At 44.8% G+C, this 27,926-nt stretch overlaps 2 protein-coding genes across 2 annotated transcripts; one reads left to right on the top strand and one right to left on the bottom strand.

Annotated features, from left to right (window-relative positions):
- The first annotated feature begins 3,335 nt into the window (after positions 1-3,335).
- BSX (brain specific homeobox) lies at positions 3,336-27,843 on the top strand. The gene is made up of 6 exons (XM_065040553.1): positions 3,336-5,091; positions 5,773-5,969; positions 6,146-7,264; positions 12,950-13,037; positions 22,263-22,372; positions 23,847-27,843. The coding sequence occupies exons 1-3, from the start codon at positions 4,827-4,829 to the stop codon at positions 6,383-6,385; spliced, it is 702 nt and encodes a 233-aa protein (XP_064896625.1). The 5' UTR covers positions 3,336-4,826; the 3' UTR covers positions 6,386-7,264; positions 12,950-13,037; positions 22,263-22,372; positions 23,847-27,843.
- On the bottom strand, positions 10,546-27,610 carry JHY (junctional cadherin complex regulator). The gene is made up of 8 exons (XM_021296845.2): positions 27,405-27,610; positions 26,244-26,670; positions 23,725-24,232; positions 16,563-17,215; positions 15,502-15,763; positions 13,240-13,320; positions 12,997-13,122; positions 10,546-11,631 (listed from the first exon to the last, which is right to left on the bottom strand). Exons 1-8 carry the CDS (start codon positions 27,424-27,426, stop codon positions 11,428-11,430), a joined length of 2,283 nt encoding a protein of 760 aa, XP_021152520.2. The 5' UTR covers positions 27,427-27,610; the 3' UTR covers positions 10,546-11,427.
- Positions 27,844-27,926: the final 83 nt, after the last annotated feature.

Raw genomic sequence — 27,926 nt, forward strand, 5'->3', positions numbered from 1 at the left:
ATTGATACGTAACCAAATGAAGAGTAATTGAAAGCAGGTCCCAGAGAAACTTCTAAGCCTCCCTCCCCATTTCTGACTCATTCAACAACAAACAAAAACAACAAGAAAGAAAGAAGGAATAATCTTGCTGTGCTTTGGAACAGCACAGATAACCCTGCTGAAGTTGAATACAAATATTAGATAACTGAAAAGATCCCAGGTCTTAGTTAATAAGAGTTACTATTTTGAGGGAAGTGTTTACACCAAACCTGCCAATGTTAATAGTTTTGATCCTCGTTATATAAGTATCCTGTCTTCAGAAAATGTTCAGGATCATCAGATAATCAGGCAAATTTTCAGTAGAGAGACAAAATTCTGGATTTAAGAATGAAACCTCCGAGACCATGGGACATGTGTAAGGAAGCTACAGCCTAAGCTTTTGCTCTTTAAATTTTGGGCTGTTATTGATGCCATATTCCTTCTTCTCCCCCAAATTATTGCCATTATTGGGATTGATAAAAGCCTCAAAACTACCTTCCTGTCTCAATCACTTCCTAATGTGGTCACCAACATCAACAACACTTCCATCCCCTCCTGTGCTTTGTACCTGGAACTGTAGCCCTGAAATTACCGTGAGGTTTGTGGGTAAATTCAGTGATTCTATTAGAATAATAGAGACCCAGCTTTTAGTCTGTTTGTTGTCTTGGAGTAAAATTAATAGGATGATTACTTCTTTATTTCATGTTCTGTTGTCTTCCCTTCATCTCAGCTACAAATGAAGGAGAGTTCCATTCTGTGGGCTGCAGGACAACATATTTTCGAGGCTGCGAAAACCAAGGGCTGGCAGAGCGATGAGCCTTTGAAGACCTGGTTGGATCTTCTCCTTTTGCTGCCATTAACCTTGGTTAGGAAACCAGCTCTTCCCTGACACATTCTTTCCCCTCCCACCCTCTCTCAGCCCTGTTTGCACCAACCACCATGAGACAACCTGCTGGACTCTTCTTTTAGGCAGCACTTGACCTCCAAGCCCATCCACTGAGCCCTCCTCGAACTTGACCTGGCGTCAAGGCTCACTAGAGTGTTACCAACACTGAAATACCATCTGTGGCAACACCGAAATGCCAGTAAAAGCATTTCGTGAAGACCTTAGTGCTAAAGGGCCTTCCCACCGCTGCCTTTATGTCATGGCAGTGAAGCTGAATTGATGGAACCTCTCTCCACAAACAGTGTCACTGTTTTCCATGGGCAGTGTGCAGGGTGGTGGGAGGCAGGGTTGGGTGCCAGGGGAGACGGGTCTTGGCCAGACGGTGGATGTAGGTGGGTGGGATGTAGACGGGGTAAGCGGCTGCAGTGAAGCACAAAGTGCTTTTCCCCTCTCGCCAGCAGTACCCGGTGAGCCCCAAGCAGAGACACCCCGCTCCTCCGCATGCGGAGAGGTTTTGCTTGAAGCATCATGCATGGAACATTCTCCATTAAGCCACGCTTTGTGTTCAAAAGACCTACTCTCTATGTTACGTGTGCAGCTACTCGAACCGAGCTCTTCAGACCTCTTTCCTGCAGCCAGGCTCCCATTTTGATCATATCAAGGCTGTCTGTTTTTAATTTAACCCTTCCTTTTTAAGTGGATTTTTCTTGAAAGGCATGAAAAGGCTGGGCTTCCAAGCTACCTTACCTCTTCAAGAGCCGCAGGAAGGTAAGTGCACGTATTTTTAAACTGCACCAAATTTATCCCTAATGCAGCACACTGAAATAAAGCTACTAACATCAATATAGCTGCACTGACCTTTTAAATGACCCTCTACGTTTTAACTCAAATAAATTTCTGTTTTCCTAGGCAAAAAATTTCCCCATAATACCTCTAAATGATCTTAAGTGTGCAAGTAATGATGCCCAGTGTTTATGTAAGCAAAGTGTATGTGTATTATGTTATTAAATCATAAATGGAAGATGTGTGTGTATATGGGGGATACGCATGCATCGCTACCAGCAAAGTTTATAAAGCTCTTCAAGCCTGTAGAAATCATTTTATGTTATTGAAGAAACAATGAACAAACTCCACGGTGGTGTGGCTACCTGGGGTCACAGATGTGTGGCTCTGGAGAAGCTCCGAATCATTTTGGGTTGCAGGCTGAGATGTTACACAGTCCCACAAGGCATACGGGGAAGGATGCAAGAGCACAGCATCCAAACACAGCTCTGGTCCCCCTTCCATCTCACTCTCTCTCCCAGATGTATCCCTAAGCCCAACAAAACCTCAGCATTAACACAGGTTTGGGGCAATTTCTGCCAAATCTGGGGAAAAGCTGTGGGACCACCTTAACAGGAGACCCCACTCCATTGAGAGAAGGCCACAGAGGGTCTCTTTGGAGACTTGACTCAGCTGTGAATTTAATAGTAAATAGAATTGTGTGTATGCAAAAACACATAAGAATATCTGCTTGTGCACGTATGTCTGGCCAGACAGACAAAAAGGTTAATGTGTGATCTGGGGACTGGTCTTTGGGGAGAGTGAGAGTACAGCTGGGACTGGGAGTCTTTGGGGGTCCTGGCATGAAATTCATGCTGATAGGTCCCAAAACTGGAAAAATAGGTGAGAGATTTGTAAGGAAAGGAGAGCACCCTGCCAACACTGCCTGCCAAAGGTTGGAAGCACCTGGCACCCCTTCCTGTCACAAAAAGCCATTGAATGTTAAACTTTAATAATCCCTGGGTGTGAGGAGTGCGGTGCAGAGGTCCCCCTGGGGTCTACCTTCCCTTCGGGGGACCTCCACAAATAGGGGGTTATCACTTCTGGCTGTTGTTACCTTTGAATTAGCACCAGGGAGAGGCTGCTGTGCCTGAAGTGCCACCGCCTGGTTTGGGGCGAGTTTTGCTGCTGTTGCTGCCAGTTAACACCAAGAGAGCAGCCCCATTCCCCCCCGTACCCTAAATAAAGGGGGGCGCGGAAAAGCAGCCGCTCTCGATAGGGCTGTCAGGCTTTTGCCTGAGTCCTAAAGCTGTCACCCAATCTGGCTGGAGTAACACGTCTTTAATCTTTCAGATCTGCTTTAAATATATATATCTACACACCCCACTGGTGAGTAAAACCCCAGCCCTCCCTGAGAAGCAATCTCAGCTGATGAAATGGCCAGTCAAGCGGCTTACACGCCCCTGGCTGCGCTCCCTCCTGTTACAAGTTGGGAATTAGACCCGTTTCATCACTGTTAATTCATTTGCTTACTCATTTGCTCCTCAGAGAAAGTTATTAGCCTGTTGTATTTTTAACCCCCCCGGGCAAAATCCCGGGCTGATGCTGAAATGGGCGTTTCAGGAGGGGACGCTACAAGGGATTTACTTTATTGTCTATTTTTTTCCTGGAGAGAAAGATGCTCCCGTGGGTTTTCCCGGTGAGACGGGGAGCTCGCTGGTCCCCCCCTGAGTTCTGGCCAAGCAGAACTGATGAAGGAGACACGTATTTATTTTAAAAGCTATTTTAAAGGCATTATAACTAGTTGGGGGGGCTGCCCGTGCCCTCGCCCACGCGTGATCGTGCCCGGTGACGAATAGACGGGACCGCTGGAAAACTCGTCCGCGCCGAGTTCCAGATTCATTAAAATCGGACGATTGCCATTTCTATTCTTTCAGAGGCTTTTCCTCGTCTATTTACCATTTACCAGCTCATCCATATGGAAGACATGGCTTATACTTCCCTGAGAACTGTACTTTTAGGACTAATTGATTCTGGTAATTAATTTGTTCTACCTGCTGGATCAGATGGAAATGCTGTCCGTGTGCCCAAGGATTAGCACTTGCCTTTCTAACATCTTTCTTAATTATCTAATAGCATGGGTTGTGCGAATTCTGGCTCTATTAGAACACTTTTACTATTAACGGTAGTGATTGGAATTGTGATGACAACTCGATTTCAACAAATTAGAGCTTAAAATCAGGAGATGAAGAAGAAGTGCCTTCTTTTAATTTCCCTGAGTTTAACATCAATAATTAGAGCAATTTTCTGAGATGCGAACCGAAATTATCTCGGCTCTGATGTAGTATATCACCCTCATTTTAGCAAATTGACTCCGGGGAAATGAATGTTACAGATTAGGGGAAGAAAAAAAAGAAAGACAAACAGAGGAAAGACCAAATATAAAAAAAAAGAGAGAGAAGCGTTAGCACAACACTGAGCGGGGAATGGATGGGAACAAAACCCCAACGGGGCGATAACCTGAGTGCAAAGACACAAGTTGGGAGCGGAGCGTGGGACAGGTCGGGAAAGCGCCACTAGTTGTTCTTCCTTTTTTAAGAAAATAAAGGGAAAAACCCTCATGTTTGGGAAAACTCCCCAACACCAGCGCTGGGACCGGGGCTGAGACGACCGCGCTGCCCGGGGCGGTGCGTCCGCGCTGCGCGTTGCGCGGGGGCGGCTGCGCGGCACCGGATCCCCCCAGCGCCCCTCCGCAGCCTCTCCGCGCCCCCTCCGCACCGCGGCGGTGGTTTGGGGGGCCCGGCGGGCCCGTCCCCCCGCCCGCACGATCGCTATTGGCTCGCTGGAGAACCCCCTTCCCACCTCAAAGGCGCGCATCTCCCCGCGCAGCTCAAGCCCACCCGCCTCGCATCCCCCTCGGCTCCTTCAGTTTATTTCTTGCCTGGGGGGAAATGTTTGTTTAATTATTGTTGTTATTTCTTTTTGCTCCGGAGTTTGTTTGTTTGTTTGTTTAATTGTTATATATTAATTTGTTATCATCATTATTTTTATTTATTATCTTCGGCCCCGGGAGGTGCAGCCGGCCACCCTCTCTCCTCCATCAGCCAGCGCTCAGCCCGGCTCGCTGCTTTCCCCGCTGCCCGAGGTGGGGACAACCGAAATGAACCTCAACTTCACCTCGCCTGTGCACCCCGTCTCGGCACCCAGGCCCACCTCCTTCTTCATCGAGGATATTCTGCTGCACAAGCCCAAACCCTTGCGGGAGGTGCCCCCCGAGCACTTTCCGGGCTCCTTGGCCTCCCGCGTTCCCCTCTTGGACTATGGGTACCCCCTGATGCCAACCCCGACCCTCCTGGCGCCCCACCCGCACCCTGCTCTGCACAAGCCGGAGCATCACCACCATCCCTACTTCCTCACCACCTCGGGTAAGTGCAGCCCTTCGCAGGAGGAACCTGCGGAGTTTGTGGCCAGGTGACACCGAGGTGGGGACTCGGGTGGGGACAAGAGTCCGCAGCCGCGGACGGGACAAATAGAGGTGAACGACAAGTCCTTTTGGGGCAGCGGGGCACCTTTCCGCATCTTCCATCGAAATGGGGGCTGCATCCCTCGCCAGCCGCTCCCGGAGCTCCCTACACCGCGGGGCTTCGTTCTCGGGAACAGGTGCTGCAGCTTGTCGTTCACTCGATTGCATTTCCAGGGTTTCCCTCTCTTTGCCTTTATTTTATTATTATTACTATTGGTTTTGGACCGGTAACATTCCTTGTCCCTTTGCGTTGTCCTGCCTTTTTCCGCGTCCTTTTCGTTGTGGTTTAATTGTCAGGAGGGTGAAAGTTTTTCTGCCAGCCTCAGCGGCGGTGGAAAAACTGCGGGCTCTGCCCAGGCTACCTTTGCCTTGCTGGGGTGGGTTCAGCTTTGCAAACCTCTGTGTTTCCAGAACAGCAAGACACCCCCCCAGCCCCAACCCCAAACCAGTTAGACTACCTCAAAAACGAAATAAACGAAAAAAGTAATAATAAAAACAAAAGAGGCGGAGGGACAGCCCACCCGGGGGCTGCAGAGGGCAGGAGCCCACGGGCAGCCCGGGTCTCTGCCGTGTGTCCCCCCAGGAGTGCCGGTGCCAGCCCTGTTCCAGCACCACGCTCACGCCGAGCTGCCCGGGAAGCATTGTCGCCGCCGCAAAGCCCGCACCGTTTTCTCCGACTCGCAGCTCTCCGGCCTGGAGAAGAGGTTTGAGATCCAGCGCTACCTCTCCACGCCCGAACGGGTGGAGCTGGCCACGGCCCTCAGCCTCTCCGAGACACAGGTACCGGGGCGCCGGGACCGGCCCGCCTGGGAGCGGGGCTGGCACCCGTCCCCTCCCCTTGCCCCACGCAGCATCCCCACCTTCGCTTTTTAATTTTCTTTATTATTATTATTATTATTATTATTATTATTATTATTATTATTATTATTATTATTTTCCTTCCCTGCTGTCCCCAGGTGAAAACCTGGTTCCAGAACCGGCGGATGAAGCACAAAAAGCAGCTGCGGAAAACCCAGGACGACCCCAAGCACCCGGGCGGCGAGGAGAGCCGGGAGCAGAGCTCCCCCGAGCCCGAACTGCCCGAGGCGGCCGGTACCGAGCCCCGCAAGGGCCCCCCCGGCCCCTTCCTGCTCCAGGACCCCGAGGACGAGGTGGACATCCTGGAGGAGGGGGATCTCTGCCCCCACCGCCTCTAGAACCACCGGGGCCCGGCCCCGGCTCGCCTGCCCCTCCGGGGCGGTTTTGCCCCGGCCCCGCAAGTCGCCCCTACAGCCCAGCCTTGAGTAATGCCGGAGCCCAAAGGGAAGGGGGGCACGGTTTTGGAAGGAGGTGTTGATGTGGGGAGAGCCCCCTCCCCGGCGGCCGGGCCCAGGGCGAAGGAAGCGACAGTGTTTCCCCGCCGGCATCACCCCAAGCCTGAGCTTTGCTTGCAAATCTGATGGGGGAGAGCAAAACAAGGCGCGTTTCCTTTAAGTTTCCCCTTCCCTTCGAAATACCGGACTTTTCTCACTCCCCCGAACTTTCCTCGATTTTACAATAAATGTTTGCGGGTGCCAGCGTGTTGTGGTTACTGAGAGCGGCAGGCAGGGCACGCCGAGCCCGTTAAACTCGCTGTTAAACTCGCTGTTTCCCTCCGTAGTGCGGTAGGTCGGGTTTAATCCCGGGCTGAGCTTCCAGGACGCGCATAAACTAAAAGAAAAAAATAAATCAATGTAGAAACGTCCTCCAAAGAAACAGGTAAGAGCAAAAGTACCCTTTATTTAATTCCGTTATGGTGAAGGGAAGGGGGAGCAGCACGAACAATTCGATCCTGCTGGGAGCAAAGGCAATCCCAGCTAGCAAAGAGATTTTCTACAGCTTGGAGAACACCTGCGTGGGCAGCGTGATTCCTTCGCGGCTTCCAGGTGTGAATCACCTTCCGGATGCTTTTCTTTTCCAAGAACCCCAGAGCTGGCCCCGCGTTTGGTTCCTGTTCCCGTCCGCATCTGAGCTTCGTATCGCAGCCAAACGAGCAGTCACCGGCCGTGCTCGCTTTGCCTTTATCTTCCTGACGGCGAAATGGTTTTAATTTCCAGGTAAATTGAGATTTTTAAATGTATTCATGTTTTTGTGTTTGCAAACGCACTGGGAGCGCGGCAGAGGCGCCGTGTCTCCAGGGGAGGGCTGAGCTTTCCTCGGTACAAGCCTGGAGGAGACTGTGCTTGCTCCCATGTTGTCTGTGCAGCCCCCGCTGCACCAGCAACCCGCTGGCATGTCGGCGTTTCGTTAGGTTATTTACTTTATTTCTTCTTTAATTTTCTTTTTGAACAGAAAGTTAATTTGTTTATCCGGTGTCGTTAGCACTTTGAGTGCGGTTTGGATGATGGGACATGTGATTTTGCGAGGGAAAATGTGTCCCCTGGTTAATATGTAAAATACAGACGATTGAAATGTGTCTTTGCTTCCTTTTTGTGAATTTCTCTTGATGCTTTTTACACGTAAAATAATAAAGATCGCATGTCGGAGGGGGAAAACACCCAACAATCTGTCCACAAAATGTCTTTTATGCTGTGTTTATAAATACTTCCAGGACAATAATTTTCATCAATAAATTGTGCTGCAATGCCCCTCGCCTCCCCAAGGATTGTAATCCAGAAGGTAAACCCAACCGGTGGTCTCCTAAAGCCTCGCCGGTCGTTTCTCGTTGCCATGTCACTGGCTGGAAACGCTTCTCCAGCCCTGTGACTCTTCCCTGCTCTCAACACCCACCCAGCTGCGGGCAGGGAGCTGATGGAAACTGTCTTGGAAACCTTGCCGTTTGATGCTGAAACAGAAGAAAAATCCCTTTAGTTTAATAAGAGAGTATATTAATATCAAGTATAAAGGTGTAATAATTTTTAAAAATTGCACCTGAATGAAAAGGGATATTAGAAATCTTGTGTCTTTACTTTAATGAGTGATACATTTTACTTGTGCAAAGTGTTGTATGCTCTCTCTTATTACTGAAGACAAAGGTGTGTGAAAATACTTCAGGCTGGGAAGAACACAAAGAGGCAGGAGAAAGTAAAAGCAGAAGATTAAGATGTACAAGCAGCAGAAGTTTTGGGCACACACATGCAAAAGCAACTTTTTCCTCCTCTGTGCAAGAAAACGGTGGTGTCAGCCCTCCCAATACAGATGGAGGGGTGCAATGGGGTGCTGCGTAACCAAGTCACCGCTGCACCAAACAGCCCGAAAGTTGGTGCTTGTCTCTGTTGCAGTGCAGGGCCTGGGGCATTCGCGCACCCGTGGGCTGGGGTTATTTATGGTCTGATAGTGGTTCTGGAGGAGGGAAGGATCCTGGGGTGCAGGTGCAGGCTCTGCAGCGCAGCATCTTTGCTGTGCCACAACCCAGACAGCGCTGCAGATGATGGAAAGTGTGGTGGGGGCAGCTCAAACCCACAGGTATCCTCGCTCAGGACATGCCAGGTCCTTGAGGAAGGGGCAGAATGTGAACCAAGTAACACACGAGTCTCTGCTGCCCCTCCCCTGCCGCTACAGGAACTGTATTCTTCATGAAGTATTTATGCCAATTAATAAAATAAACCCCACAAACACCCACCTATCTCCACCTCTCTGCGGTGCTAGGCGCCTTGGCTAACATTTAAAATGGCAATCACATTTAAAACCAAAGTCACTGCTCGTTAGCAGCCTCAGCACCAACACTGCAGTGCTGACACTGCAGGGCTGTGCACCCAGGCTCTGGTAACAGGAAGAGGCTTTGGGAATGGGCTGAATCCCCCAGAAAATTTGGGGCAAAACCGCCTGAGATTGAGACAGAGGAAGGAAATAGTCACTGCCTGAGACATCCCCTCCTTCACCAGCCAGCTCCTTCCCGGCTGGATGCTTCTTTAGCATCTGCTCTATCTGGATTTTAGGCTCGGTATCACCCCTGTTAGAAGCGGGCTGCTTTAACTTGCCCTTGCCAGCTGTCACCAGTGGAGATTCACCACCTTTACCTGTCACCCTTTGTGAATCCAGAGCTCGCTCTCGCTCCACGGAGGCGTCCAGCAGCGCTGGTCCTTTCTTCATGTCCTTATTCTGCAGAGAATTTACTGTAGGATGGTAATGACTGAATGCTTGGCTTGTTGGCTGTTTGTACACTGTAGCTTGTGACTGCAGGAGTTAGACGTAATCTCGTCTGGTTTGCAATCCTCATCTCCGACAGTTTGTCTTTAGAGATGTACTGATGGAACACGGCTTTTAAGCTTTGCCTTATTTCCTGTTTTGAAGGGATAAACCAGTGTGGTTTTGTCAGTCAGCAGCCAGCTGTTCGTACCTTTTGTGAGACGTTGTGAAGCCGATTTCAGTTATCTTTGAGAGAAATGTGACCGTGATGTTATTGCAGCAACATTGCTCTTGAGTAGAACTGACCGCTGGTCTTTGACCACTGAAGGTGATCTTGGGTTCTACATCTCCCAAATCTAAAATATTAAGAAAAGGTGGCACTAGGAGGGGCCCGTTGTGTAAATGTGGAGGAGTTTTGCTGGGTGGTGTGTGCATTTTTGCCCCCAAAGGCAGTCTGTGCTCTGGGATAGCTGTGCTGGAGCCCCGCGACTGCGGCAGGCGGGTTCTACTCCAGCTCCATCTCCCCCTGAATACTTAATGCAAAATTCAAGGCTTCCTTATTTAAATTCCTTGCCTTCCTAATTTGAAATACATTAAGTTTTGGCCTTTGCTTTTAAGCAGATGGATGCTCATCATTTAGTTGTATGGTCCCTTTTTGTGCCACCATATCTGTTAGGTACAGGAAAAATTTGCATTAGTATTGAGGTAGATCAAAAGATTTTCTTTCCACATATGCTGTGAAAAATGTCTTTTTTTTTCCTGTGAGAAATGGTCCATTCCAAATGGTTTGTGAGATGATCATGATCAGTGTTAAAAACAAATCCACCCCCCCACCTTCCAGATGCAGCATCGTGGCTTTTAATTTAGCATGGGTTCAGTATTTAAATGTTTCCTACAAGTTCATTGTTTTATTAAAAAAAGCCCAAATGCAACACACCACCCACCCAAAAAGCTCACCTTAATTTATGGGAGCTCTAAAAGGTAGTAGGATGGCAGATAGGGAGGAAGGTGATCAATTAAGACATTAAGCATTTTGCACCACATGGACGCATCTGCATGTCAGCCAAATAATAAGGCCATCAGCTCATTTTCAGGGGGCTGCTGCCTACTTCAACTCAATCCTCAGATCAAAGAGAAAATGTCTGCTTGCATTTTCTAATCAGAAAAGGGATGCTAATTTAGGTTCCTTAATGTGTGGTGGTAAGAGACTTCTTCAATTAACTGAATTCTATAGCTCAAAATATAAAAAAAGAGGGATACAAAGGGAGTCAGACTGGAAAGGCAGAAGTTCTCATTAAATCAAAGGTCCAATATTCATTACCTCCAGCATCTGGGGCTAAACACTAAACATGGAGATCATCAAAGGGGGTTTAATGGGTTAAATTGAGAATATAATCTAATTAAAATATTAGATACGAGTAAATAGCTCTTTGATATTCATCTGAAGGTTTCATTAAAATAGGTACTTGAGGTTTGTATTAAGGGGGGATTATCACTTTTCAGCAGAAACAACAAGTTGAGGTTCCCTAATCAGAGATGCTTCAAAGTGTTACCATTCCGGATAGAAATAAAAGTAGAAAAGCAGCGAGTGGCAGAGCATGGAAACATTTACCCAGCCCAGCTGGATCATAGTGCGGGCACCAACGTCCTGCAGCGGGGCCAAAGGCAGCTCCCAAAGGTGAGGAGAAAGGAATGAGGCGGAGGACGGTCCCGTTCCAGAAGCTGCGGTGGACATTGATGCGCAGAACACTTCTCCTGCAGCCTGACCCACGTTCCCCATACTGGAAGACACTTTTCTCACCAAGTTTCCCCCAAAGATTATGTTATGTTCGTCACAAACTCCCGCCTGGGATGTCTAATAGTCCAATTCATCCTTTCTCCATGAGGGAGGGATACAGTATGGTGGTCAGTTTTTCTTGTATGAGGTTTGGAGTCTGCAGGGTGTATTTCAGCAACTGACCTGCTTTTGGGACAACTGAGGCATCCTGTGGACTGTAGGATCTGGGCCAAACTCACCCAGGATTCTGTAAAATGAAAGGTATAGGACTTTTCCAGCAATATATGTCATACCTTCTATGACATATATTAATATGTCATACCTTCTACGACATATATTTTTGCCTTGAAGATATCCCTAATAATTTCAAAATACTTATAAGATATGGAGGGTTCTGAAAGCAGCTACAACTTGCTTCTCCTGCTCGTGTCTATTATGCAAAGTTTCCAAGGATGCAATTTGAGGTAAACTGTCTCCATTTAAAGTCTGTGGCAGAACACTTTCCTCTTTCACCTCTTCACCTGATTGTCTTGCCATGAAAGTCTTTGGTCTAGGAATCTTCTTGGCATATTCCAGTGCCTAAAAACATGAAAATTGGGGGAACTGATTAAGAGAAAGCTGATTAAATTTCAAAGAAATGTAAGTGTTTCTACGTTGAGTCAAATTAATAGTTCTCCTAGGTCCTGATCTTGTTTCTGGCAGTGTTCAGTACTAGATGCCTCAATGGCGACTGTGAGAAACCTCTGCAGTGGGCTACATAACCCATCACAAGTTGATTTGCTTTCTGGCACTTACCACTGGAGGCCATGTTAGATAATGAAGCAGTGTTTTTTCTTTAAAAAAGAAAAGGTAACATCACAGAATGACAGAATCACAGAATGTCAGGGATTGGAAGGGACCTTGGAAGCTCATCTTGTCCAATCCCCCTGCTGGAGCAGATGTGGTCTCCCCAGGGCAGAGCAGAGGGGCAGGAGAACCTCTCTGACCTACTGACCACCCCCTTCTAACCCACCCCAGGTACCATTGGCTTCCTGGCCACAAGGGCCCAGTGCTGGCTCATGGTCACCCTGCTGTCCCCAGGACCCCCAGCTCCCTTTCCCCTACGCTGCTCTCTAATAGGTCATTCCCCAGCTTACGCTGGAACCTGCGGTTGTTCCTGCCCATATTCAAGACTCTACACTTGCCCTTGTTCTATTTCATTAAATGTTTCCCCACCCAGCTCTCCATCCTGTCCAGGTCTCTGATGGCAGCACAGCTTCCAGTGTCACCACTCCTCCCAGCTTGGTGTCACCAGCAAACTTGCTGACAGTCACTCTGTTCCCTCGTCCAGATCACCGATGAATATATTGAATAACACCGGCCCCAGCACTGCCCCTGAGGCACTGCACTGGGTACAGGCCTCAACTGGACTCTGCCCATTGACCACGACTCTCTGGCTTCTTCCCTTCAGCCAGTTCGCAGTCACCTCACTCCCCGCTCATCCAGACCGCACTCCCCCAGTTCAGCTGTGAGGATGCTGTGGAGACTGTGTCAAATGCCTTACTCAAGTCAAGGGAGATCACGTCCACCTGCCCCTTAGCCTTCACCCACAGACTCTCAACTCGCTCCTCATCCATGCCTGGACAATTCTCAATACATTGTAGTTGCTCTCTCACATAAAGAGCAACTCCAACACCATGCCTATTGACCCCAACGTGCGTCTATTAAGTTTATAAACATTTTTTCCCCCCAGTTTCATTAAGCTCTTGTCCTCAGTCATAGCTTGTAGCAGGGAGTTTTGCAGGTTAATATTACAAGGATGTAAACTGCAGTCAATTATTAAAAGGAAGATCAAAATGGAAAAACTATTTTAACCTGCTGTGAGTTAAATTTACGCTTTTCCTTTTCTTTGTACAAGGTCCAGAATCTTTCCGTGCATGCGTTGTAAAAGGACTCTGTTCTTACCTTCTGTCTTGACACTGAAGATATGACCTGGGGTTTTGTAGGTAAGCTGTGAACTGAAGCAATGCTTTTCTTATTGTGTTCCTTAATCTGCTTTGCATATTCCTTTTGTTGCCTTAACTTCTCTTTCTGACAAAAGGAAAAGAGGGTATGGTTAAAGAAATGTCTCAGTGGATCCACCTGTTCTCCTCTGCCTAAGTTCACTTTGCATAATTGACAAATAGATCAATAAAAGAGACAGCTTACTTTCTCTTTGATTGCTTCATAGTCAGGTCCAAGGCCTCCAAGCTTCACGTTTAGATTTATGTAGGTTTTTGAGCTACATGGCTGAAAAACAAACAGCAGTTATAGATCTTCCTTTGTATGATTGCACAGAGAGCCTAACTAAAGCAAGTCTGGTAGCGGACAACCAAGACAAGAGCAGGATCCAACTTGCAGTCTCAGTCTTAGCTCCAGCATGTCTCATTTTGAGGATGTGACCAAAAAAATTGAGTTAATTGCGCAAGTCAAATTGCACCGTATTTCCTTTGAATCTAAGCAGGTAATTGCCAATCATCCAAATCACAAAGCAATACTTTCTCAGTCAAAAACGATCTTTGGTGAGCTTTATTTTTAAACAGCTTAAAGTGACCCATTTGACTGTTACGACTCCAAAGAAACTGGTAAAGAGAAGCGGATAAAAGTACCTGATTCTAGTGGTAAAAACATGAGGCAAACGTTATTAGTAATAGTAACCTTTCTTTGTTCTCAAAATAGCAATGGAAAATTGTTCACAGCCAGTTGAAGAATACATGCAAAGGCTTTGCAAGTGCATAGGGAAGACAGGAGATGAGAGATGGGTGATGCCATTTCAATACTTCATGACATTACTACAAAGACGCCAGTGCTTCCAGAATATTCTTCATCTCTTTCAAGAATATTAGATTAATTTTTACAAATGGCTTATATTTTAAATACTTGTCAGTGGAAACTCATTATGATCAGCTCTATATTAATTTCAATCACAGAGTAATGCAGAAACACCAGACAGTTCTATATGCAAATAAAACCTGCATTTCTGCAAAGGATGTATTCAAGTTAAACTGAACTGTAAAGAAACTAGTTTGATACACTGAATTTTCCATCTGATGTTTCTTTGTGTCAGTTATCCCTTTCTTTTGTGAAATATTTACACTTTTAATTTAAGGTACTCTGAAGAGTTAATAATTTAGCTGTCTACAACAGAATTAGTTGTATACTGCACTTGTTTATTAGGAAAAGCTGGATTTTGCTGTGAGATATAAAGAGTCTTATTCTCTGTGGCATTCCTCACGTGAAGTGTGAGAAAGCTACTGAAAATACAGCATAGAAACAGCAGTTTGAACTCGGGGGAACAGAAAGGGAAGGAAATCAGTTACTATCATAATCCAGCTAATTCTTCTCAGAGGCATTCAAGCAGCAACACACAAACTGCCTCCTAGATGAAACACATCAGTAATTATTCCAGCTTAGTTTGTCTGCCCTGAGACTCAGAGCTAACTTCTTAAACATTTAATTTGTCATGGACACACGGGGATATCTCTGTGCTGTTCCACCGCATCTGTGTTAACTGGTTACAATAAGAAACTGCACACACAGAAAAGACAAAAAGAACCAAGTTTTAATCAGGACCAAAATGGGATCATCAGGAGACTTGTAATAATGTTTATGCCGTTAGCTTTACAAATCCTCTAAGTTTGTTGTTGTTCAGTTCGATTCCCTTGGAAACCAAGAGATTTGAGTCGGATGGCAAATGAGCGTGACCAGGATAATGGTTTGCTCAGATCTGAGGCCTGGCTGCCTGCTGCTTTCTACAAATAGCTTTATTCTAAATCATTTTATCATTGGATAACTTAGAGGACAAACACTGCTCTGTGTGTTCTCAGAGCTAATCAAGACTGGAAGTGACACAGGTGGTGGTGAACTGCCTTGCTCTTTAGACTAAAATGATTTTAGTGTCCGTTGCCACTTTTGTTCCCTGGTTTTCGATACCCTGGGCAAGTCGGTGTGTATCAGTGTGCTCTCTGGAACAATGAAATATTCCTCAGGCTGAGGGAGCTGGGGCTCTTTAGCTTGGAGAAGAGGAGACTGAGGGGTGACCTCATTAATGTTTACAGATATATAAAGGGGGAATGTCAGGAGGATGGAGCCAGGCTCTTATGGGTGACAACCAGACAGGACAAGGGGCAATGGGTGCAAACTGGAACACAGGAGGTTCCAGTGAAAGAGGAGAAGCAACTTGTTGGGGGTGAGGGTGGCAGAGCCTGGCCCAGGCTGCCCAGGGGGTTGTGGAGTCTCCTTCTGTGCAGACATTCCAACCCGCCTGGACACCTTCCTGTGTAACCTCATCTGGGTGTTCCTGCTCCATGGGGGGATTGCACTGGATGAGCTTTCCAGGTCCTCCAACCCCTCACATTCTGGGGTTCTGGGATTCTGTGATTCTGGGGAAACAGAAATGTAGAAACATGCAATGCACATCTCTTTGCTTACCTTCTTGCTGACTTTAGGCTGGTTTTGCTTTTCCATTTGCATGATGTATCCTTCTGAGTTGCTTCGGCTTATTTCCACTTGATTTCCTCCACCGCTTTCTGGATCTACCTCTACACCACTTTCTACGTGTGGGATTACAGGTGGAAGCAGGCTGAACAAGTGCCTGGCAGCTAGATGAGCTTCTGTCCAATGGATGATTTGTTGGTGATGTTGCTCCATCTGTTGTGTGAACGGGGAGGTTGCACAGGGGGCTGTTGGTGAACTGTGAACAGAAGATTGAAAAAGACTCAGAAAAGAAAGAAGGGGTAAAAAATATCACGTATATACAGCAGATAGCTCAACAAGCAATTTGTATGTGGCATGGTCCCTGCTCACAGAATATACTGGGAACATGAAGATGGAAAGATGTGTGTTTCACAATGACTGACTTTGCTTGCACCCAAGTGTGTGGAAACTGTTTAAATTAAATGGGAAAAGTTATATATGTGGAAACTTTCAGCCTGATTCAAAGCTAGCTTAAGATAACAAAAACTGCCTGTAAATGGTTTTGGATCAGGCTTGCTGAGTACTAAAAGAATTAATTGTCTATGTGAAATAAACCCCTTCATTTTTACTAAGGCAGGTGAGATCCTACATAACTAAGGATTTTCCTGCCTTTGGTCTGTGTAGCGAGCCAGGATTGGCACTGGAATGACTCTGGATGCTCACCCTGCAAGGCGGGTTTTGATAGAACTCTATGCAGCTCACAGTACATTTAGTTTATGTACAGTGCTCTTTGCCATCTATTATTTAAACTTCACCTTTTAGCCTTTCAGAAGAAAGCCTTCAGTTGTGGAAAATTCTATGTGCAGGAGAGCCCGGAGTTCAGAACCGCCCTTTTCCAATATCATATTTAAAAATCAATGGTTCTGATGAATCTTAAGTTAGTAGTAATCTCTAGTGGCAGGTTGGTAGCAAAATATTTTTATACTTTGGACTTTAAAACATTTTCTTGTCTTTTTCTATTTTTTTCTGGGCATCATGGTGTTATGATAATACTGTTTCAACACTCCTATCCTTACCATAAACTACCGATAGCATAGTTTTGATGACTTTTATCCGCATAAACTTGTCTTTTGTGGTCCTGAAGTGGTACTTGACTCTTCACCAATTCTTGAAAATAGCCATTAAAAGTAGATGAGATATTCCTCTGATTTGGATCTGCTTGACCATTGGTAGTGTTGTCTCTTGCAAAAAGCTGCACAGGGGAAGGGCTGTATACATGTCGCTGGTCACGTGGAAGTCCATTTGGAGAATCATGCTGGTATTTCTTGTTCTCCTTGCTGGTATATGCTGGATATATAACTTCTACTGGGTTAAATGTATGCAGTGTTGGATGAAAAGGATGGGTAGTTGTGGTGAAATCCTGATTAACAAGATGTCTTGAATTTGGGAAATGATTTAAGCGAGTATCTAAATGTGCTGCTGTATTAGTGTCAGGGCAAACAGAAGGACTCGTGCACAGACATCTCCACCGTGCGCTGCTGTTGTCTTGCTCCACTCCCTGCATGGGAACAGGCTGAAATCCTGAGGTTTGGTGGTGACTGTGGTGCCAAGGCTTTGGTTCTGCTGCTCTTGCTGGCGGTTTTTGGCTCTCGTTCCTTGGGAAAGCTCTCCCTGCGACACTCTGCTTGGATTTCAGTTTATTTCTCTGGGACGACTTCTTTTGCTGATCCTAAAACAAGTTATCAGAAGTGGGTGAATTTCAGTAGTTGCTATTTTGTATGTGCATTAAGATCAACAATATATAGGCGTAAGGGTAAGTTTGCCTGTCACAATGCTTTTCATGTAGCTATTTCTTAGAATTCTACAAAATGACTGATTAGCTGATGTTTTAACTAGATTACGTTCTATGATTTTAATTCAGGACAACATTCTTATTTTAGACAGCCCTTAAATAGCTGTGCAGGTGACAATGAAGTCGACTTCTGAGCACGTACTGAATTTTGAACCAGTGTTGATGTGGTGCCTTCAACAAGCCTGAACAGGTTGGAGTGCATAGTCATCTGTCTCTTTAAAAATCAGGGGTGTATGGAGCCAGCTACCCCTGTTTAATGTACACTCGCACCTAGAAAAGGTTTATAGCAATGAGTATTGTGATGGAAATTAGTTTTAAAAGTGAGCTTTTAGCAGAGAGCGAAGTGTAAAAGGGAAAGCACCCGTGTCCTAAAGTCTAAGAAATGACCCTGTGGTAAATATGGAATGAGGTGCAAAAATACATGCCCTTAAATGCACAGGACTACTTGTTTCTAATCCTGCAGACAAGTGGTAGCTCGTTGTCAACCATCTGGGGAAAACGTTTCAACAATCAAATAGGTTCTTGGTTTCTATCTTCTCATGGAAGTAAACTGCACCAAATTTCAGGAAAAGATGGCTATATACACTCAGATTGGGCCACAGTAGAAACTGTCTTATGTCAATGATTTAAATGATTTCATTTCTAAACCAAGCACTCCTCTCTGTCCTGTGTCGTGCAAAACATTATCCAAATAATAAGAAACAATTTGAGAATTTAAGCACACCAGGACTACTGTCTTGAGCTAAATGACCTACTCTAGAGCTGGACTTTATCTAAGATTTATTACTTTCCAATCACAGCATCAGGTGCTGCCTGTTTTGAGGAAGGACATGGCTTTCCTTCTAGGGAATATACAAATCCATTCTCAGTCCATTTAATCTTTGTCAGCGCTAAAATCCTCCATTTCATCCTCCTGTCTCTCTAGGGTTCTTTTGTTAGCAACACTTGCAATCACTACATAGCATATGCACTCAGAATAAATACTTAATGGTAGGTATTAAATCCACATATAGAGCAGAATGTTTTGGTGAAAGCTTTAGCATTGGGGAACCCTGACTCCTGGTGCCAAGATGATGATTTGTTAGCTCGACCTCCGCTGTAACGATTAATGTTCTGGCACATGGTGCCACTGGTGGAAAGCACAAACTGCTGCCAAACTGGGACCAGGCCAATGTTTCCCCATTTAAATGGAATGAGCAGCCCTGTAAAGTACCTCCTCCATTGTGAAATTCCGTATATAAAGCACGTCTCTCATAATGAACGGCAGCATAAAATCTTCTTTGTGCTTTACACAAGTGTAGCTTCTAGTCTTAAGTGAACAGCAGAGAATTTAAACAGTGTTCCTGAATTACTTCAAATACTTGTACTACAAAGGCAGTAACTAGGTTTGCCAACGATAAATCCAGCTGGCTTGAAGTTCTGGTTCCAAAGTTCTTGGGTTTGCATCAGTGATGACAACCTGGTCTTTTTTATTGCTGCAAAGACTATCCCAGTTTTGTCAGGCCAGCATTAAAGAGATCTATAGTTTTATGTATACATTTTATGTGTGACCTTTTCTACTTGTAACTTGTTCTAGTTTATGGTAACCCCTTGATGTTCATGGGGATTTTAGGGGACAAGTAATGCAGCAGTAGTTACATTCTAGCTCAGAATCCTCATGAACCATCAAACACGACCATGTACTAGTTTGTGCTTTTACATCAACCAACCATGTTCCAAACAGATAAGATTCTTTGAGCTCAGACTTTCTTGAGGTTTGGGATCTATTTTGACTTAAAATCAGCATATGCATTAAATTTTGGAGATTATCTACTGATATATATGTAAGGATTTATTGTCAGTAATTGATATTTTAAAAGTAAGGAGATTACAGCTTCAAATATTCTAACTTCAGTGCTTTTACATATATTTCAATTATCATGTTACATTGAAAAAGAACCTTGAGCTGCTGTGATTTCAGGTACCATTTATCTTCAGGCTCCATTTTCCCAGTCCAGAATGGCAGGACACACTGAACTGGTTCCTCATCAACAGTCTTAGGATCTGCAGCCTAAAACCCAAGAATGTTTACGGCCACAGCCCAAACGGATGAAAGGATTTAAAAGTCTTGTGGAAAGACTGAGAAATAATTTGCCTCCTATTAAAGCTAAAACACTAAAGTTAGGCATTGTATAATAGATAATAAGACAATGAACGGCTAAAAGAGAAAATGAAAAAGGAAGCAAAAATGCAGTTAAGAGTGGTATGGTAGCAGCGAGTATTCCTTCTACTTTTAAGAAGAAGAGAGGACAAGAAAATTGCAGGAAGTATGCAGCACAGAAATGTACTTGTAACTCTTCAATGTCTGGCTTTCTCCATTTATACAAGAGCCAGTGGATGCACCTAATGACAGAAAAGCAGCTAGAGAATCATAATTGTCCAAGCAATCAGCCAGTGTACCACGATATTGATAGATGACATACACCATAGCAAGGTTTTGGACAACAGAGTCATGTGGAAAAAGATGGCAAAACGCAGTAATGTTGGTGGAAAAGTACAAGGAGTAGTTGCAGAAATAAAACAGCTAATATACACAGCCTGGGAACAATATTGAACAGCTTGTGCAAAATAGCAAGCCTGCAAACAAGAGGAACATCCTCCTGTGGCCACAGTTATAGTAGCGCAATGGCTGGAAATCAAATTTGTGCAATTTTTTGAGGGTGGCTGGTGGCACTACAGATTTCAAAGCCAAGAGATACCCTTGAAAATATGGCAATAATGAAAATCTTCCTTGAAAGTGTATATTTCCTTCCCAAGCTATAAAACTTCACAAAAAACACACAGAATCCCAGAATGTGAGGAGTTGGAAGGGACCTGGAAAGCTCATCCAGTGCAATCCCCCCATGGAGCAGGAACACCCAGATGAGGTTACACAGGAAGGTGTCCAGGCGGGTTGGAATGTCTGCACAGAAGGAGACTCCACAACCCCCTGGGCAGCCTGGGCCAGGCTCTGCCACCCTCACCCCAACAAGTTGCTTCTCCTCTTTCACTGGAACCTCCTGTGTTCCAGTTTGCACCCATTGCCCCTTGTCCTGTCACTGGTTGTCACCCACAAGAGCCTGGCTACATCCTCCTGACACTCGCCCTTTCCATATTGATCCCCAGGAATGAGTCCCCCCTCAGTCTCCTCTTGTCCAGCTCCAGAGCCCCAGCTCCCTCAGCCTTTCCTCACACGGGAGATGCTCCACTCCCTTCAGCATCTTGGTGGCTGCGCTGGACTCTCTCCAGCAGTTCCCTGTTTGGAAAAAGCTCTTCCTGTTGTCCTTGACCCCTCTCGCCAGGTTTAATTCTAAGGAGGCCTCAGCTTTCCCAGTTGCCTCCCTACACCCTCTGACAACAGCCTGATGTTCTCCCCAAGTGGCCAGCCCCTCCTGCCATGATCTATAAACTCTCCTCTTCCATTGAGCACACCCAGCAGTTCCCTGTTTAACCACACAGGTCTCCTGGCTCCCTTCCTTGACTTCCTACGTGTTGGGATGCTCTGATCTTGTGCCCGCTAGAAACAGTTCCTGAACACGAACCCACTCTCTTGGGCCCCTTTACCTTCAAGCAGCCTTGAACAATGCTGCTTTATTCATAGTAGTGTTGTCCCAAATTATCCTGCTGAGTACGATAGCAAGTGTGACACCGGCTAACACAGGAGAACTTGCTCTGAGAAGATATTTGTGACCAAGAGTATTATTAACTGAAAATGGTGAAATCAGCATGAAGGAAGTGTTAAATCATCTTTGGGGGTGAGAGATTAGGACGACTAGGGAAAGGTAGGCTTTCTGATCTCATTGCTCCAAATGGCCACGCAGATGCTACTAGTTGTGAGTAGAAGTGTTCCCAAATGAAAAGTTAGCACACAGGTTTCCTGAACTGTGAATCGATACAGCTTTGCAGTCAGTAAGACGTTTTTGGTGGAACCAAGTGACTCACTGTATTGATAGTTTACTGGGCAGGTAAAGCATACTTCTACATTATCTCTTTGAAAGAGGAACAGGACACAACCTCTGCCAGCATTTTTTGTGAACTATTCTATTAATACCAATCAAATTGAGAAAATGATCAAATGAAATTGCATTTTGAGAATCATAAGCTGTGTAATGCCTATTCTGTTAAATTGAGGCCCATAATTGCTTCTCTACTGAAAAGATACAACAAAGACAGCAATCATGGCATGTCATTATCCCAGACTAGAAAACCGGCCTTTGCAGTGAGGACTTCAAAGGCTTGTGGTTCTCGAATTGCATTTGGCTGCTATTGTTGAAGCGCAGGCAATCTTGATTAGGTGTTTACACTGAGGTAAGGCGCAGTGCACAGAGAGTCTGAGTGCCTTGGTCTAGAGCCATTAAAAAATTGTACATTATGTTCCTTGCTTTGAAGTAAGGGGCTTGTAGGTAGGAAAGCAACTCATATTGAGTACAGCTGAGCTAGATTGGGCCACTACTCCTCTCTCTTCCTCTCTCTCTGTCTCTCTCTCTCAAAGAAACTCATCATCAGGTTCTTAAAGAATCAGGCAACACTGCAAAGAACTTGATGCTTTATGAAATGCTATATAAATTAGTAAATGCACAGATCAACACGCATTTGTGGTATGTTTTGGTACATACAGCACAGGTGTAAATCTTGCAAGAATGGCGCTACAAATATTCTACCTAACGTTATGTCAGTTGAAAACAAGCTGTGCGCAAAGTACTTCAATGTAAACACTAGTTCATTACCACAGTACCTGTCAGCCAACAGCGATCACACTAATAAAACCAGCTTTAACATCCTGCAAAGCTCAAAATAATCGAGTTTAGGAAGAACCAGTGTTCGGAACGTGTTTGAGCACTCCAGCAGGAGACATGCGGCTTGTTTGCTTCCTCTCATACTTGGTGTTTTTGCACCTTTGATACAGTTTTCCAGGCGAGGTGACAGGCTCTGACCATCAAGATGTTTCCATCGAGTCATCTTTCACCCCCCTCCAATGAGATGGAGCAATGGATGTCTCAGTTAAGAACAAGAGAGGTCAGTACTTCTTCCTACGCTTATTTGCAGAAAATACAAAGGTAGCTCACAGTGATGCTGCTACAGCTGAATCAACTTGTTGAGGAAAGAAACACACCTTTCTACATGCATTCTGCCTGGCTCCTGCTACCTCACAGCCCTGCTCTCCCCATGGCTACTTCAGCAATGTAATCTTAGTCCTGATTTTAACATCTTTTGTTTATTACATATCTTTGAAAAGTGTCTACACAATGAAGTCCTGATCCCTGGCTCCAATACTTACGTATGACACATTTTCAGAATTCCCCAAATAGTAAACATAATCATATCAACACAGCTTTCATTAGCAGCAATCTACACTCATTATTTTTACCATCAACCGAATTATAACTGAAAAAAAATAAGTGCTCTTAATAGCTCTGCTAGAAAAAAGCTTGTCCACCACCACACTCATTGTAATGTAGTCAGCAGATGCCCTCTAGTGTTGTGTCAACTGTTCATTAGCCTTGGAAAATGTGTCACTTGACGCAGAAAGTCTCTGTAGTTTTGCAAGTTAAGAATTTTCTATGGTACAACTCATGGAATGATTCAATGACTCCCACCTTCCCATTATGCATAATAAGTAGCAAGTAAAAGCAACAAACTCATGTATAATCGTTCATTAGGAACTGTAATTACATTTCCACTTAATCCTTAATACAAGTTGGCTGACATTTTGCAGTCAATCACAAGAAAGCTGGGCCCTTCAAATCCAAGTACTCCCCATGACTTCTACCTGCTGACTGATTTCAAATAAACGTTGGGGCTGGCTGTGAAAGCAAGAAGGGGGAAAGGCTGTCTGACCACCCAAACAACACATATTTCTTGGATACGCCTACACGTGCGGCCCTAAATGATAGTGATAAGAAAGAGTGTGCATGGCCCTTGCAAGCAGTGTGACCACAATGTGTTTTCTGGTTCTTAATCATACCTACATGCACTTTTTTGTTATGACCAATGCGGGTGGAAAAACACGAATACAGCTTTTAAGGCCAAATGGTGGCATCAAGGTTTCCTACTGCAGTTAAAAAAATTGTGAGTGTTCTGCTATTAGAAGCAATTTGCATTTGCTGCATCAAACAAAACTTGGGATATGGTATTTGCAGAGATAATCATTACCGAATTCATGTTGGCCATCACCTGGGTTGTGAGTAACTGAGGACTTGTCAGTTATTCCATAAAGCGTGAACAAGATTATCTGGAAACCATAAGTTACCAGTTGTGTGATAGACTGTGAATCTACTCACCTCCTCTGCAAACATGACCGTGCAGCTATTCAATTTTAACACTAGACAGTACTCAGTTTGTACCAATTGTACGTAAAAATTACCTACCTGCTCTTGAAGAACTACTTCTTGCTTTTTAGCGTGTAATTGAAGATAGGAATTTGTCTTCCCTGAACGTAATCCTAAAGTCTGTTTATTTCTTTCCACAAAGTCTTTTTTTTGTCTTCGAGGTGGATCTTCTCGAATCTGAAGAGAAAACGCGCTGCTGTATGTACTGGGACTATGTCTGAAATGACGGCCGGCTGCAGATTCCTTCCCTTTGGTATGTAGCCTAAGAGGTTCACTGCTGATCACAGCGTCTGGTCCATGAAAGCTTTGTAATTCTGTACCTGCACCAAAATCGGAGCAGGAGCCTTGTGACGTTGCCTCCTGTTGATACATTTCTGTTGGGGAGCTATTGGAATGGAGGTAAAATGAACCCTGTGAGAAGTCCACACTGCTTCCTCCAGCAACTTGGTGGGATTTCTCTGCCTCCGAAAATTCCGCTGCTTCTTTTGTGTTCTTCCAGTTAGGATTGTATCTCAGGCTGAGATATTTGCCCACAGACTGTTGTTTCCTATTTAAGAAAGAAACACAAAACTATTTATGTAAAAAAAATCTGTGTGCAATTTGAGCCTACAAAAGTCCTGCAAATACGATCAGCTGAATTATTTCAGTGCATAAATTGTGGCAGTTTATGGGACTGGGATCAGGACAATTTTATCAAACGTTTTTTAGCAGAAAATTTAGGCAGGACCTCCTCCTCATTTTTAAATTTCATTACCTCCAACAGGAGGAAAACCAACTGCAGGAAGGGGCCAAATACATGCAAATTGGCTTCCAGGAGACGTGTGGGTAGCGGAAGGAGTAAGAACAGCAGGAGGAAAAGCTTTTGACACTGTTTTCTGCACTGGACTTGCAGTATGGTTCTGGTTTCTTGGGCACTGACAAATGGTCAAGCCTTTCTATATCTACATCTATAGGCACTGAAAGCCGGTTGACTCTTCAGCCCCTATTAGAAATGTACTGATACGCTGGATTCTCCAAACTGTGGCATAGTTCATTGTGTTAACATTTCCATAAATCATGCACTCTTCCTTTCTAAATTAGTTACGTGCCTATGCCTATATTTTAAGTGGCTCCTAATAAGAAAATAATGTGTTTCTCTGGCAATGCTTTTCATTTCAGGTAAGCATTGGTGCCAGGGTATTCTGTATACTAGAGATCAGATGATTTACACTGGTGAAAACATTATTATTCCTAGTTGCCACACACCACAGGTAAACAGAAATAGGTGACCATATTTTGAAGTGAGTACAGAAATATGTGATATAATTGCAATGATTGAAACGACGGAGTATAATGCTAAAGAGTTCTATTGTGCGGAAATGTGTGCACAGCAGCCCCATTGTATTACGCAGGCCAGGTCACCGCACAGGAACAAAATGAGTGTGAAGAGCCCCTTCACCTCTAATCATCTGCAGACAAAAAGTGCACCTTTTATTCCTCCCCCCGACTTGATATAAAGGTTAGATGGACTCTGTACTCATCAACAGAAGTGTTGCATGCAGACAACAGACGCAGCGTTTCCTCTTCAAATTCCGAGGTTAGTAATGGATGTAGAGAGGGGGTTTCATATGTATATGCTGTGATATTTGCTCTCGTTAATGGACTGTGTTTGAGTACTTACTAGGCTAAGTTCAAACAAAATAAAATCAAATTTCCATTTAATGAAGAGCCTCACATTCAGCACAGTATTCAGTCAAAAAAATTACTAAAAATTAGAGCATGTTTCTAGTACAATTAACATCATTTGCACTCTCAATAAAATATTCAATAACTGGCCATTTTGCCTGTTGAGGAGGTGAATAAAAGCATGCTATTAATCATTTAGCCTTCATTTGTTTGCCATTTTATTTTAAGTAGACAATTAAATTGAAACTACACATTATTATTACTTCAGGTTTAATTTAATCCCTTTAAACTTGAGAATTATTCCCAATTTATACAATGTTAAACCTTTTACGCATATGACAGCAAATTAGATTTTGTTTTAGGCACCGAGTTAACACTTTCTAAACAATGTTTAAAGGTGACAGTAACCCTGAAAATTTTAATTTTAGTTTTATACAGCTATAAGGGCAAAACTGCATTTATTCCACCCACCAATTTTTGCCTCTAAAGAAGCGGCCTTGTTTGTTCAGCACAGGGCTTTCTGTTAGGAACGAAAAGAGGATGTGTTGGCACTGCTTCTGCTTTTCTTTCTGGTCCTTTCTCACAGCCCAGCTCCAGAAACCCTCTGGTCCATGATCTCAGGGCTGCTGCACCACCCCGAGCTCTGACGGTTCCATCTCACCCTCCTACACTGGTGTTTTAGCCGAGAAAACATTGCGTCCGTGTTGGAGAAATGGGTGCAATGAGTGTGGCTAAGGTGAAACAGCACATCTTTGTGTGTAACTAAGTCCGTAGATGCTCTTAATAGCATTTTGGCAATACAAACTGGTCTTGAATATATCATATATATGCTGAGGAGCATAAAGTTTAGCGTCAGAACTATTCTACTCATCTACTAAAATCCTATGCCTTACCTTCCGCTGCCAGCATCCTTTTGCATTTCATTTGTATATTGATTTGCACCACACTCAGCTCCTTCTTGTTCTTTTGAACTCTCTTCCTCCAAGCTGTCTTCTTCTAAGCTGTCGTTCTCCAGCTCGTCAGAACACAGTCCTACCAGCTCTTCATTTTGGCGAATGCGCCGCTGGAGTTGTATCTGATACTCTCTCTCCTGAACAAGGCTTTCGAAATCAGAGTCTTGGGAGTCCCGCAGGCTGGAGGCGAAGCTCCCTTCTCTTACAGGTGACCTTTTCCAACTCGCAGGGTGGAAATCTGGTTGCGTGAGTGTGCGCTGGGGAAAACCTTTTTTACTTATGTTGCAAGTGTGTGGAGAAGAAACTGAAATATACTTTGTACCTGAAGAATTAACTCCGTGTTTTGCACCGATCATATACCCCAGCCCTGTATTTGGAAAACGTGAGAGTAAAAATAAAAAGGTTGTTCACTCTGTGATAATGATTATATTTGTTAAAAGCTGGAATAGTGCAGAGTATCATTGGCTTAGGCTTGGAATTCGATCTTTTCTATTAAAACTATTATTTATTCTCATCAGTTATGATGATTTTCCTTTAAGTAGTTAATATCAAGGTCCCGATGCAGCAAATACATGACTTATTACTATGAAGAGTATCTAGTACTCTCTAACTACAATTTGAGTGCTAACAAAGCTGATAATATATAGACAGCTTAAGAAAAAGAAAATTAAGCTAAGACAAAGCAACAAAACTTTATCTGTTAACTTCTGAGGAGTCAAAGAAATCTCATATGTTCTTTTCATTCAACTTTATACCATCTTGACATTTAAGCTATCAGCAAGAAAGTGTGTGGCAGAACACCATGAAAAGAACTGGAACACTTAAATTAGAGAGTTTCTTCTCATTTGATTGCATTTAAATGTTCGTAAGTCATTTGCACCACCGGATACTTCCAAGAGGAATTTTCTGGAAGGCCAGAGGCAGCAGAAATGCACATTAGTCAGTTACATCCCAACCCAGCCCTTTAAAGCTACTTGGTGAGTTTCTCTTCAGCACACGGGCAACTGTTGAGATACGGAAATGCAAAATATAACTTCTAATTTTTCAGGGTTGCCACTGCTCGTCACACGCGAGTTTACCCCCCGGGGAGGCCTCTGTCACCTGGGCGGCTGCCGGTGTCCATCGCTCCGGTCACATCACCGTGGTCCGTGGCCTGGGAGCCCCTCAACCCGCCTGAGAGAAGCCTTGCCCCCAAATCCCCTCGTCCTGTCCCCTCACCCTGTCCCCTCGCCCCCAAATCCCCTTGTCCTGTCCCCTCACTGATTCCAGTTCTGCCCCAAGGCCTCGTCCCCGGCCCCCGTTGCCATGGCTACAGCGGCGGACGCCGCGCCGCACCTACCAAGGGTGAGGGCGGCGGGGGGAGCGCGTTCCCCCCCGGCCCGCGGGGAGCGTGGTAGCGCCCAGGATGGGCGGAGCCACTTTCCACCTGAAAATGGAATTATTTACAGGAGTCGCTTCACGGGCTTTTGTTTAATTCAGTATTCAAAACCAGTTTTGAGCGTTTTTCTTATTTCTGGTGAGAAATAAAATAAATACAGCTTTCAATTGTATATTTCCTTTATTTTAGGAATTCTGTTTTATCTTCCTGCGGCAGCAAAGGTTCCTGGTGATAGCATGGTGAGG

This window comes from Columba livia, chromosome 24 (assembly GCF_036013475.1).
Source record: "Columba livia isolate bColLiv1 breed racing homer chromosome 24, bColLiv1.pat.W.v2, whole genome shotgun sequence".
Taxonomy (NCBI): Eukaryota; Metazoa; Chordata; class Aves; order Columbiformes; family Columbidae; genus Columba; species Columba livia.

What these genes read in the sequence shown, in the direction of transcription:
- BSX (XM_065040553.1), top strand. Translation starts at nt 4,827, where the DNA reads ATGAACCTCAACTTCACCTCGCCTGTGCACCCCGTCTCGGCACCCAGG. An exon ending in CTACTTCCTCACCACCTCGG is followed by an intron (nt 5,092 to 5,772) that starts GTAAGTGCAGCC and finishes GTGTCCCCCCAG; the next exon opens with GAGTGCCGGTGCCAGCCCTG. An exon ending in TCAGCCTCTCCGAGACACAG is followed by an intron (nt 5,970 to 6,145) that starts GTACCGGGGCGC and finishes TGCTGTCCCCAG; the next exon opens with GTGAAAACCTGGTTCCAGAA.
- JHY (XM_021296845.2), bottom strand. Translation starts at nt 27,426, where the DNA reads ATGGACACCGGCAGCCGCCCAG. An exon ending in GGACACCGGCAGCCGCCCAG is followed by an intron (nt 26,671 to 27,404) that starts GTGACAGAGGCC and finishes TTCCAAATACAG; the next exon opens with GGCTGGGGTATATGATCGGT. An exon ending in AAGGATGCTGGCAGCGGAAG is followed by an intron (nt 24,233 to 26,243) that starts GTAAGGCATAGG and finishes TTTCTTAAATAG; the next exon opens with GAAACAACAGTCTGTGGGCA.